Genomic DNA, 13,166 nt, shown 5'->3' with positions numbered 1-13,166 from the left:
TTTATGAGTCTTGTACATTTTACTTCCCAGTCAGAAATGTTTCCTACATCACAGTAGAATTTGATTCAGAGCATGAGGTACATTTTTAATGACCCTCGTCGTGATGGCACGGGAATATTGCTAAGAGCAACGTAAACCCAACTCGTGAAGATCCGGGGTAGAATAGGTCTTCAGCAACCCATGTTTGCCATAAAAGGCAACTATGCCTGTGTAAGAGGCGACTCACGAGATCAGGTGGTCAGGCTCGCTGACTTGGTTGATGCATGTCATCGATGCCAATTGCCTGGATCGATGTTCATGATGTCAATCACTGGATTGTCTGGTCCAGATTCGATTATTTACAGACCGCCGTCATATAGATGGAATATTGCTGAGTGCGGCGTTCAACAACAACAAATCATTCAGTCACGGTATGAACAATGGTCTGACAAGTCACACAATGTTACAAATTTTGCATAATCCCATCACCATTCTCCTCTTGTGAAGGGACATAATCTGTCCATGAAGCAGCGTTTAAAATAAGCGTAGGTCCGTGGCAGGTAGATCTCGTGTCGATTATGTGTTACGATAAACTGCAGGTCTTTTTCAAATGAGGTCCTGAAGGTCTTAGTCAAGGCCCCACGTTCTTTAGTCTGGGTCCTATGGCAGCCTGGCAATTTTTCTTACTTCAAACACTGCCGGGAAACCCCTCCAGGTTTACTGTTTAACAATATGGTATTCCAGGTTGGTATTGGTCCCCAGCAACCTATGCTTGATTAGTCCTGCACCATGACCGTGGAATATGTTTATTTTATGAAAAAAATAATAATCTAGAAACGCATACAAAAGCAAGTCTAGCCAGCTCAAGCTAGCTCTATTCTGAAAACAGCATAGGGAAATATTTGTGTCATCGTCGTACTCGACAGCGCGGATCGTTGCTTACAAAGCCAATCACTGGTTTGTCTGGTTCAACCTTGATTATTAACAGGCAGTCACCATATTAATGGAATGGCTGAGTGTAGCATTAAACAACAAACAAACAGTCCTGACGAACACTTAAATGTTTTTAAAAAAATTAAAACTATTGTCAGGACAGACTCCTTGGTCGACCCGATAGAGCCTCCGTCCGGACAGCGGAAGGTCGATGGTTTGATTACCGGTTGTGTCATACCAAAATACATTAAAAGATGGCACTTGTTACCCTGTCTGACACTCGGCATAAAGGGGTTCAGAAGAGGTGCGGTGAATTTGGGTTTAACGTCGCGTCCAAGATTATTGCACTTATATAGCGACGTGCATGTACGTGTGTGTGTTTGTGTGGCTGCTTGTACTAGTCCGGACTGATGCCGATTTTTAGTGCTAGCATACCGAGATACCATGCAGCAGTTTAACATGAATACCCCACTCAGACACAGTATACTGACTCCGAGCCGACCAGTCCTTGTTTTAGCCCCTAAATGCCGAGCGCCAGATAGGGTAACAACAAGTACCATCTTTTAACGTCTTTCGGTATGACGCGGCCGGGGATCGAACCCCGGACATTCCGCTCTCCGGGCGGACGCTCTACCACTAGACCACGGAGGCAGTTGGTCACGTGCACACTCTCGTCGCTATTTCAGTACACACATCTTTAATGCGACATTAAACCACATTTTACCCCACCCTACAAAACTGTTCTCCCCATCACCTCTTTGGGGTCTTTAGTGGGAAAAGATCCGAAGAAAAAATAAATTTCTTGAAAGAGTTGCGGCACTTTCTAAATCACGATGATTAATGAGATGTGGTCTTAATCTGTAAGAAGATACATATGATAGAATGCCAACTTGTAAAATATTCATCTCTTATGAGCCAACATGATTTTAAAAGTATTAAAATAGCAAATAGAAGATCCGGGTTGGAATTGATCTTCAGCAAACTTGTTTGTCGTAAGAGTGATATAGCGACGGGGGACACCAGAAATGGGCTTCACACATTGTACCCATGTCGGGAATCGAACCCGGGTCTTCAGCGTGACGAGCGAACGCTTTAACCACTAGGCTACCCGACCGCCCTGTCTGTCGTAAGAGGCGATGAACGGAATCAGGTGGTCAGTCGCGCTGACCTCGGTGATACATGTCATCGTATCCCAATTGCATAGATCGATGCTCATGGTGTCAATCAATGGATTGTCCCTTCCCAGACTCAATTATTTACAGATTGTGGCTGAGTGTAGTGTCAAGCCTAAAAACAACAAAACAACCAAAAAAAACCCATGATTTATGATAAAATAAAATAGTGGTAATAATATTCATTTTTCTAGCACTGCCAGTTTCCTCCTCCTCAACCAGGGGCTAGTGGTTAAAGCGTTCGCTCGTCACCTCGAAGACCAGGGTTCGATTCCCCACATGGGTACAATGTGTGGAGCCCATTTCTGGTGTCCCCCGCCGTGATACAGCTGGAATATTGCTAAAAGCGTCGTAAAACCACACTCACTCTTCCTCAATCGAGGGGAAAATCCCTCAGTGACTGTGAAATGCTGTCTTTCAACCATGTTTCTTTTCTAACTTAAAACTAGGGCTGGGAGAGGTCCAAATTTACACCCCGGGTACTCACCCCCCTATTAGCCGACCCTACCCGGGTACCCGCTGTAGGTCTCAAGAGATAGGTTCAAATGTCCGACTGGGAATAGTCTGACCGTAGCCCTGTCAAAATGTATTTAGACACTCGTATAAAACGACCTGATCATGCATAGACTGAAGTTGACTGAAGTTTTATCATTAGGCAAACATATAAAGTCAGAAGGAACGCAAACATTCTAGAGTTCTTGATACTTCTTGTCATTAAACAATATATCACGTGATTAACCACGGGTCCTGGTAGTCCTGTGGGTACCCGGATCCTACTCAGTACCCACCCGACCCGAGTACCCGAGTTACCCATCCCAGCCCGACTTGAAACATATTTATTTATCTCATTTACAAAACACATATTACAGAGAACACTTTGAAATTGAAAGTTAGAAAAAAACATTAATGAAAAAATAACTGTCCATTTTTATTGAGACCTTCCTGAGAGTTAAATTTTCATTTCTGCGAAAATCAGTTATTATACGCTTGTGAAACCTAATATTTTATTGCACTTCATGACAAGATCCGTTTTCACGGATTAAACTCAGTGCAATGTTGTGAAGCTCTATGTTTGCCACAAAATTGGACGCTTTTTGCTGCAAGGAGCTTTCAAACGGGCACCTGCTGTTTTTTTTTAAAGAAACAGAAGCGAGTAACCCACCTTTTCCTTATCGATAATCCAAAAGCAATATCCGGAGTTATGTCCCTTGATAAATAGCCAACATGGTGGATTTTTTGTTTATAGTTGTTCACGTGTAGAAAACTAGTGGACGATATGGCTAAACGTGGCCATGACCATGACGATGAACGTGATCATCAGTACAAGCGACATAGGGACGACGATGGCGGGGACGTCCCAGCTCTCTACAGCATATTTCATGGAGAGGTTGCATTCTTAAATCACTCCGGTTCACTACTTTGTTTACAGTGTAGACTCTAAAACCCGCAAGAAATAAATTAAATGTCGAACATACCACAATCGCTAGTGACACAAAAGAAACACAATGAATTCCATTTGGGGTTATCGGCTATTGTTCAGAACGGTCGACCTACACACGATAACTTGAATTTGTAATTAGATACTATTTGCATTTTATTTTCTGATTATTGCTTTTTGCTCTGATCGGTCGATTTAATAAACAGAAAAAGAAGAGTTGCCTAATTTAAAGATGGTATATGGTCCCTGCCTAATTAAAATGACTTGGGATACTTGCATAGTTTGTAATGAGCACCGGAGTGCGTCTTGTTTATTGGCTAATTTCTGTTTGCAATGTTAATTTTCTAATTCTGTTAATTTAAGCCTCAGGTAACCTTACTCTGCATTGAAAACACAGTATGTTTATCTCCTAATTGACCATCAAATCTGTAACTTGTGTTTTCCAGATTGCATCAGTACAGAACTACGGAGCCTTTGTGAAAATACCAGGATGCCGAAAACAAGGTGACGGATAACATACCATATTCACCACCAGGGCGGTCTCAATATTAGAAATAGGGGGATCATATAACTATATATGATTTTGGTGAGAAAGAAAACAGAGTTAAAAGATCGTAAATTTCGTGGTTTATGCTGATAGCCTGAAATGATACAAAAGAAAAGTCTGTGCGTATTATACATGACAGATATATTTTCCAGAATTGAATTGCCCATAATTAAGGGTACATATAACACACAAGTGCGTATTGAACATCAATAAATAAGTGTACATTTATCAATTGAAAGGCGTGCTAATTGGGATTGTTCACTAGCTAATGTATTAGCAAATATCGCTGAGGGCGTTTATTACGTCAGTATAAGGAACTAAAGGCATTCTGGAAGTTTGCTCCATAGTAATTGGATTAAGTGTCTCCTGAGGCTTTTAGCATTAGGACAATGACATTAGGATGACATGACTGCGAAGTCTATGTGCATGAGTATGCTTCTGATAATTTAAACAAAAGATCAGTATCTTAGTAAATTTTGGATTCAAACACATTTGGTGGGAACAGTTAAATGTCCTGTGTACACTGAAGGATGTTTGTTTAATAATACCTCACAACCCGGGAAAACGGTACATGCATTTACCCCTGAGAATTCTTTGTTTTCTGACTTGAGGTTTGCAGCAGCCGGAGGCTTTATACTGCTACAATGTATTACATCAATTATTATTCAAGCAGTCAGTAATTACTTTATTTTTGTATGATTCATGTGGGCAAATAAAAAAAACCAAACTATTTCTTTTTGTTTTAGGATTGTGGCTTAATTTTTCTTCTGGTACCATAGGTTGATTTGATAAATGAAAAACAAAACAAAAAGCTGCCTAAATACAATGACTTGGGTAATAATTAAGGTATAATTGCTCATCATGCTCATATATCAGCTTGTTATGCACCCCAGATTGCATATAACTTAATCCAGGGGCGGTCGGGTAGCCTAGTGGTTAAGGCGTTCACTCGTCACGCCGAAGATCTGGGTTCGATTCCCGACATGGGTACAATGTGTGAAGCCCATTTCTGGTGTCCCCCGCCGTGATATTGCTGGAATATTGCTAAAAGCGGCGTAAAACCAAACACACTCACTCACTTTAACTTAATCCCTGTGTTGAACATGTCAGAAGGGATCTCCTCACTCAAACACTCCTCCTGTTGAAGGCCTTGTCCACAAGTCTCAGATGTCGAGAGCCAGGGTGGAAGATCCGTCAGAGATGGTGTCATTGAGGGAGCGGGTGTATTGTAAAGTCATCAGTATTGAGGTAAGTCGCCAACTTATGGGTGCAGCACACTGAAGCAGGACAGTGTTTTTTCCATATTTAGGCTCCAAGTAAATGCAGAAGTTCAGAAATAATCTTTAAATAGAATTGAAGGTATGACATTTTATGGTTATATTTATATTATATATTTCATGAATACAGTAGAACCACTAAGAACTTAACATGATGGATAGAAAGAAGTCAAAGGTTTATCTAGTCTTCCTCAGAGGCCGATATTCGGCCCCAAGTTTGCAGCAAATGTCATTAAAAATTCCCCAAATGGAATTAAATGTCTCCCAATTTATGTAAATAACAAATAGCTCATATTTAGGTTTCGCAGAAATATCCTGTATTTCACTGATAAGAGGAGGAATAAATAGGAAGGTTGTGATGCTGTTATTTATTATTGTATTGAATGCAATCTAAAAATACGATGTTAAATTTAAAATTGGCCTACCTTTAAAAAAATAAGAAATTAAAAAAAATCCCAGTTTTGAACGAAGTAACTATTTTTTACCAAATTGCCTGGTTTAGACTCCTGGATAAATCCCTGGCATTGCAATGATGTAAAGTATCTCAGTCGGAATGACAGATGCATGTTAGGTGAAGATCCAGTGTCCATGATGTCCCTGGGAACCTAGGAGCCAATATCACTTTTTGAGAGCTACATTTTTTTTAGATCTAAACGCCGATGTGCTGCAGTAGTCATATTGCTATTAGTAAATGCTGATGTGATATGATTCTGTGCCAGCATGTGATGTGCAGTGCTGCTTCAGTGGAGGGGTTGCGGTAAGTTCACATTAAAAGTGGGCAGTGGTGTAGCCTGGTGGTCAAGGTGTTTGCTCATCACACCGAAGACCCAGGTTTGATTCCCCACATGTGGACGATGTGTGAACTTATGTCCCTGTTCCCTGCCGTGAAGATGGAATATTGCTAAAAGCGGCGTAAAAACATACTCACTGTCTCAAATTTAGAGCTTACATTACACATGTTACAGATACTCAAAGTAATTCATATGTCATTTGTTGGGCTTCTTTCTTGTTTTGTGCATAGTTCTGAGTGGAAATTAAATGGATTTTTTGCATGTTAAAGAAATATATTATATATAGCAGAAGCATTTATTCCACGCTTTCCTTGTTAATTGTTTGGATGAACATTTTGCCTGTGGATTGAAAAGACACAACATTTGTAGACTGTGCACAAGGTTACCTCCCTTTGAACAGTAAGGATCCTATATTCATTAACAAGAATAATAATGTGGTTTGTTTGTTCCAGGGGGAGCATCAGAAGATCGGCCTGTCTATGAAATATGTCAATCAGACAACAGGGCAGGACTTGGACTCCAACAACGTGCAGGGCAGGTGGGTCTCTCGTATCTCAACGTTTCTCAACTGAAAAGTATGGAAAGATGGTCTGAGGCCATGGTGACCATAGTAAAATTCCCCTATGAACTTTTTCATGTGTGTAAATTGTTGGAATTGAGTGCAAAAATGAATTTAATTGTCTGTGAACTTTGTCATTTTGGGTAATCCTCGTTCACTCCTTCACTCACTCCTTCACTAACTCACTCATTCCTTCACTCACCCCTTCACTCACTCACTCAGTCACCTTGACAACGCAATGGAAGAAAGCCTTGTAACTATGTGTACAATAAATTATGTTTTTCAGATTTAAGATTAACCAAAATAAATTATCAATGACATTTCACTCACTCACCCTTAACAAAAACACAAAACAAATCATAACGTACATAAGTGTTGCATGCTGGTTGCAGCATGGACGACCGGAGGAGGAAGCAGGGCTTCAGTTCTGAACGGCCAAAGATTGAACTAGGAGCTATCTACGACACAAAGTGTGCAAGATGTGGAACTCGTGGTAGGATGATGCTTCAGACTGTTGATGTCAAGGCAGGAACCAATCTATTGTATGAATATTATGTAGACACAGACATTTACAAAGAAGTTGACACTATATTTCTGATTATTTGATAAAAAAAGAAGACCATCTGCTAAAGTAAAATCTTTAAGAAGCTGCAGTATCAATGAAGACAGAGTTAACTTACAATTAGTGGTGTAACGATACGTCAGTACAGTATTGTACCACAATACAAGGCCCACGAGTGACGACACAGTACATCGATTTACCACCCACGTATCTCGATACATGTGATACATTACAAGTTATATTGGTGTAAAAACATGAATACAATCTCATTAAAATCAGATCTTAGTTCTCGCTATCGCTAAACAAAGATCTGAGGACATCCCATTACGGGTCACGTTAGAACGACCTTTCATCCGACCAATCAAAGCGTCGCTTACCAGATCATGAAAGTGACAGTCGGAATGTATTTTCTAATCATGCAAACTCGAAAACGTCAACACGGGGTTTTCCAAACGACAGTTACGGCCCGTACGACTGATTCCGTCAAAATTATCGTCTTTCTCTCTACATTTGAACATAGGCGTTGCACAGTATGTCAATCTCAACCATGTATTAGACATACAGGAATGTTCGTTTGTTCAGTTTTCAAAATTTTAATCGAGAACTGTGTATACATATTTTTCAAGCGTAGTCTGAAATGGAAGTCGCCAGGTTGAAACGATTGCCGTAAAGCTCGAGAAAGCTGCTTTCTAATTGGCTGATGACGTCTTCTTGTTAGTCATTTCAGTGGCCGGTCAAAGTTTGCGAAAAGTCGTTCTGACGTGACCCGTAATGGGATGTCCTCAGATCTTTGTTTAGTGGCAGCGAGAACCTTAGATCTGATTTTAATGAGATTGCATATGAATAATAACTGATGTAAAACAACAAAACAAACAAGCTTATGCAGATTCTCTACTACTTCCCAGTGGCTATAAATAGCACAACATTCGCAGTGCCCTCCATCCTTTATATTTCTGCCGTACAATATCCCATCTTCGATATCTGAAAATTAAAAACAAATGATCTAGGGTTGTGATTCACCTGCAGATGGAAAGAAGATCAACTTATAAAATATAAGTACTGTATCAGGATACGAATCGTATCACCTTCATACTATAAGGTTACTTATCATATCACAGCCTCATTGTATTGTTAAATCTCTACTCTTACAGTTCATGTTTTTATGCAACGCGTCAGCAAAGGTGTTAGTACCAAGCAAGTCCAATGTCTTTTTTGTCAAATTAAGGTGTCAAATATCAATGTTTTGGAACCTATTGTGTATGTTATTTTTTTCCCATTTTTATTCAAAATTGACATTTTTTGTATGTTTAATTGATAGTTTTTTGTCTTAGTTTCCAAACATTCTTTTGCGGATTTATGTAAAGACTTGTTTAATAAAGTTGTGAAAGAAAAAAAAGTTTAGATATTATAACACCTGTATGTATGTTAGATGTATCAGCATAAGCAAATTGGCCATTTTGAGATCTTGTCATACCTTGTCCCTTGTCACCATGACAACAAGTTTTCTGTGCGCCCCCTACAGGCCACCTGTCCAAGGAGTGCTATGGAGAAAGGGGAGGTAAGCAGTATGACCTGATCCCAGACTTGGACAAGTATGTGCCGGACTCCCCACCTCCGTCCCAGTCTCCCGAAAAGAAGAAGAAGAAAAAGGTGAGGGAGAGAAAGAAGGATAGATAGGAGGAAAATATATATCAGCTTCAGGAGATACTATGGCCTGTTTGATAGAAGTCCTTCGAAAAACACTGAATTATATGAAGGATATACATGCTGTTATCATGGGGAATGAATGCTACAATTACAGAACCATGTCAACTGTATTTTCTTGGGTATGGTGCCCATTTTTTTAGAGGTGGGGTCACACCCCCCCCCCCCCCCCCACACACACAAACACCACACACACATCAATAATACAATTCAAAATTTAAGAAAGAGAAATTTATGGATGTTAACTTCTTTATTATGAGGAAAAGTAAAGAAGTTGACATTCAGACATTCTCCTCATGTCTGTCACTTCTAATTGCCTTTCAAGGAATTCAATATTTCATGCAATATTGTTTCTATCAATTTCAACTGGGAGTTTGAAGTTATGAAAAGGTGTTTGAAAAGTTGCATCTCATTAAAATCAGATTTTCACTCAAATTCAGTGAAATATTAATGACACATATAAGTATCAGAAGTTTAATGTTTTATGTTAAGAAGACCGCCTCCGTGGTCTAATGGAGGGAAGGTTGGGGGTTCGATCTCTGGCTGCGTCATACCAAAAAGACGATAAAAGACGGTACTTGTTGTTACCCTGTCTGGCGCTCGGCATTTAGGGGCTAAAACAAGGACCGGTATTGGAGTCAGTATACTGTGTCTGAGTGGGATATTCATGTTAAACTGCAGCATGGTATGTCAGTGAGTTAGCATAATAAATCGGCATGAGTCCGGACTAGTACAAGCAGCCACTCACACACACACACACACACACATACAAGTGCATGCACGTCGCTATATAAGTGCAATAATCTTGGACGCGACGTTAAAACCCAATTGCACCTCACCTCACCTCACCTCACCTTGCCTCACCTCACCTCACCTCACCTCACGAAATATCTATTCTTGTACAGTGCAAAGTGATAAACCAAGAAGCAGGTTCATGTTTAACCTGTAAGCACACAAACAGCCTGGGGCAGTGAACAACGATAACTTGAGTGATGAACAGTTGCTCAAGGGGGATAACTCTTTACGCCATTAACTTATTAACTACTATCTGATTTAAATGAGATAGAACCAATTTTTTACCTGAATGTTTAGAAATATGCAGTGGTATATATTAAATTCTTTTATTCATAAATATCGACAAAAAGTAAGTAAAAATGATAGTATATGTATGTCAACTTCTTTATTTAATGTGATGATTTGTAGTAAGTTACTGTCAGAAACAGTTGCAAAGACCAAAGTATCATGCTTTGGTTTCCAGTTCTCTCCCTGGGCCATCTCATTTGTTTTGTTGACCTTGTCACACATTATTACAATTTGTGTGATGAATTACCTGTATCACTAAGCTATCGTAGAGAAGAAAATTAGATTTTGTGTGTGAAGTTATTTGTGTAAGAACAAACTTGAGTTATCTCCCCTTAGTCATCACCGATTGTCTGTGTGAGGTTATTGTCCCCCTTGACCACTGCGGCCACTGTTTTGAATGTTTGAACAACATTGTTTGTCTAGGAAAGGAAACATAAGAAAGAGAAGAAGAACAAGAAGAAGAAGAAGCACAGACATTCCTCCTCCTCCGATGAGAGCGACAGAGATGCCAAGGTGTGTAGGATGGTAGGCTATATAGAAAAAATCTCACCCAAGTGTCTTTGATATCAAATATATCAACGAGAGTTGACATCATTCTTCCAACTTATTCAGTTTGTAGACAGTAATAAGCAGTGTCTTTAGTGTAAAAAGTACTGCTAACAGCTTCAGTAGCAGAGCCATTAGTGATGTCATTTGATTGTGACGTCATGGTAACCAATGACATCTCAATGGTCTGCAAAGCATTGTGATGCAATTTTATTGCAGCGCTATCTACAATGTAGATATCGCTTGATCATACCCAAGCCATATCTCCTGTGGGAGCCAGCATTGGATGATAAATTATCGAAGTAGTTAATTTATATTAGATTGTAATTAAATATGTAAATTTTTATGACACATTAAATAGGATTGATATATGCTGATTTTCTTTTCCGAGTTTGGTAAACAAAGTACCTGTCATTAGCGACTCAAGGGTGGGCAACTCTATATTATCGCAGTATGGATATTTTGTGGAGTGATACGTGTGGATTATGTTGTTTAAATCACTTCCTGTTTTGGATTACGCATAATCAGTATGCATACCCTAATCATGGGCAGAATAGGTCCTCAGTACCCTATTCATGGTCAAAATAGGTCCCCAATACCCTAATCTTGGGTGGAATAGGTCTCAGATACCCTACTCTTGGTCAAAATAGGTCCCCAGATCCCTAATCATGGTCAAAATAGGTCCCCAGAACCCTGATCATGGGCGGAATAGGTCCCCAACACCCTAATCTTGGGCAGAATAGGTCCCCAGAACCCTAATCATGGTCAAAATAGGTCTCATTACCCTAATCTTGGGTGGAATAGGTCTCCAGAACCCTGATCTTGGGCAGAATAGGTCCCCAACACCCTAATCTTGGGCAGAATAGGTCTTCAGGACCCTAATCTTGGTTAGAATAGGTCTTCAGTACCCTAATCTTGGACAGAATAGGTCTTCAGTACCCTAATCTTGGACAGAATAGGTCCTCAGTACCCTAATCTTGGTTAGAATAGGTCTTCAGTACCCTAATCTTGGACAGAATAGGTCTTCAGTACCCTAATCTTGGACAGAATAGGTCTTCAGTACCCTAATCCGGGAAGCTGAGTGTTTCTATCCCAGGTGGGTTGTATGTTACAGAGGAGAAGGAAGTCCGGCCAGAAGAAGAAGAAGCGTCACCACAGCAGTGATTCCAGTGACAGCTGAGTGACAGGTGACAAGGATAACATGTGAGATTGTGTTGACATTGCAGTGTGAAATATACAACCATCCCTGGATAAGGGTTGTCTATTTCAGAAACATGTTCTGCTGTTGTTAGTGGGGATTTATCTGGACCTACAGGAAATGTCGGTCCCACATCGGATTTATAAATGCCCAATTCATGTCAGTGTGGTTATAGGTGCTCTGTTGTAATGGTTTTGGCGAGGAGGAAGAGTCTTTAATGCTTGGTTTAACCTTCATGCAGTGTTAAAATACAATAGAAAAATGCCTTTGAATTTAATAAATAAATAAAAAAGATTAAGTCCAATTTTTAACAAAATAACAATTTTTGCCACTGCTAAGGCATCGGAGTTTGGAGTGCGGCGGGGTAGTCTAGTGGTTTAAGTGTTTGCTTGTCACACCGAAGACATAGGTTCAATTCTCAACGTGGGTACAATGTGTGAAACCCATTTCTGGTGTCCCCCGTGGCGTAAAACCAAACTCACTCACTCACTCACTCACTCACTCACTCACTCACTCTGAGTTTGGAATCATGAGTAGATTCCTTATTCCTCATAGCTCTGGAGGGGGATCTGCTCGGTCAATGCAGGCCGATTATTGTCATCTGCAAATTGGATTGTTTCTGGATGCAATGTTATGTTTGTCAGTTGTTGGTTTTGTGTTCTCTGCATGTTCCTGAAGCTGTCATGGTATATACACCAGCTGTCCTGTGTATATCATACTGATTGACTTGTATATAGCGTCATGTTCATACTTGATTAAACCATTGAAGCTTATTGTTTGCTGTTATCCATCTGTTGTTAAATAAATAAATATTCAGATGGTTGCATGCTAGTTATTGACCCATGAAGATCCGGGATAGAATAGGTCTTCAGCAACCCATGCTTGCCATAAAAGGTGACTATGCTTGTCGTAAGAGACAGCGAACAGGATTGAGTGGTCAGGGTCGCTGACTTGGTTGATACATGTCATCTTATCCCAATTGTGTGGATCGAAGCTCATGATGTCAATCACTGGATTGTCTGGTCCAGACTCGATTATTTACAGACCGCCTTCATATATCTGGAATATTGCTGAGTGCGGTGTTAAACAAACAAACAAACAAACAAACAAACAAACAAACAAACAAACAAACAAATGTAAGTCAGTCCATTGATTAAGGGGCGGTCGGGTAGCCTTGTGGTTAAAGCGTACACTCGTCACACCGAAGACCTGGGTTCGATTCCCGACATGGGTACAATGTGTGAAGCCCATTTCAGGTGTCCCCCGCCATGATATTGCTGGAATATTGCTAAAAGCGGCGTAAAACTCACTCACTCACTCACTCACTCACTCACTCCCATTGATTAATGTTGTGAACAATATCCCAGGCTATGGCAC

The 13,166-nt window shown here is 40.2% G+C and overlaps 1 protein-coding gene across 1 annotated transcript; it reads left to right on the top strand.

The window, feature by feature from the left end:
* The first annotated feature begins 3,302 nt into the window (after nt 1-3,302).
* LOC139461801 (zinc finger CCHC domain-containing protein 17-like) lies at nt 3,303-12,544 on the top strand. Its single transcript, XM_071243273.1, has 8 exons — nt 3,303-3,471; nt 3,969-4,026; nt 5,217-5,317; nt 6,590-6,675; nt 7,089-7,189; nt 8,781-8,908; nt 10,469-10,558; nt 11,706-12,544. The coding sequence occupies exons 1-8, from the start codon at nt 3,361-3,363 to the stop codon at nt 11,769-11,771; spliced, it is 741 nt and encodes a 246-aa protein (XP_071099374.1). The 5' UTR covers nt 3,303-3,360; the 3' UTR covers nt 11,772-12,544.
* Nucleotides 12,545-13,166: the final 622 nt, after the last annotated feature.

This window comes from Haliotis cracherodii, unplaced genomic scaffold (assembly GCF_022045235.1).
Source record: "Haliotis cracherodii isolate W230 unplaced genomic scaffold, xgHalCrac1.p SCAF_15, whole genome shotgun sequence".
NCBI lineage: Eukaryota > Metazoa > Mollusca > Gastropoda > Lepetellida > Haliotidae > Haliotis > Haliotis cracherodii.
Note: the sequence above shows the minus strand (reverse complement) of the source record. Positions and strands in the feature narration are given on the sequence as shown.

Coding starts and splice junctions, on each gene's coding strand:
- LOC139461801 (XM_071243273.1), top strand. CDS start 3,361: ATGGCTAAACGTGGCCATGACCATGACGATGAACGTGATCATCAGTAC. Junction 3,472..3,968: donor ACAGCATATTTCATGGAGAG/GTTGCATTCTTA, acceptor TGTGTTTTCCAG/ATTGCATCAGTACAGAACTA. Junction 7,190..8,780: donor TGCAAGATGTGGAACTCGTG/GTAGGATGATGC, acceptor CGCCCCCTACAG/GCCACCTGTCCAAGGAGTGC.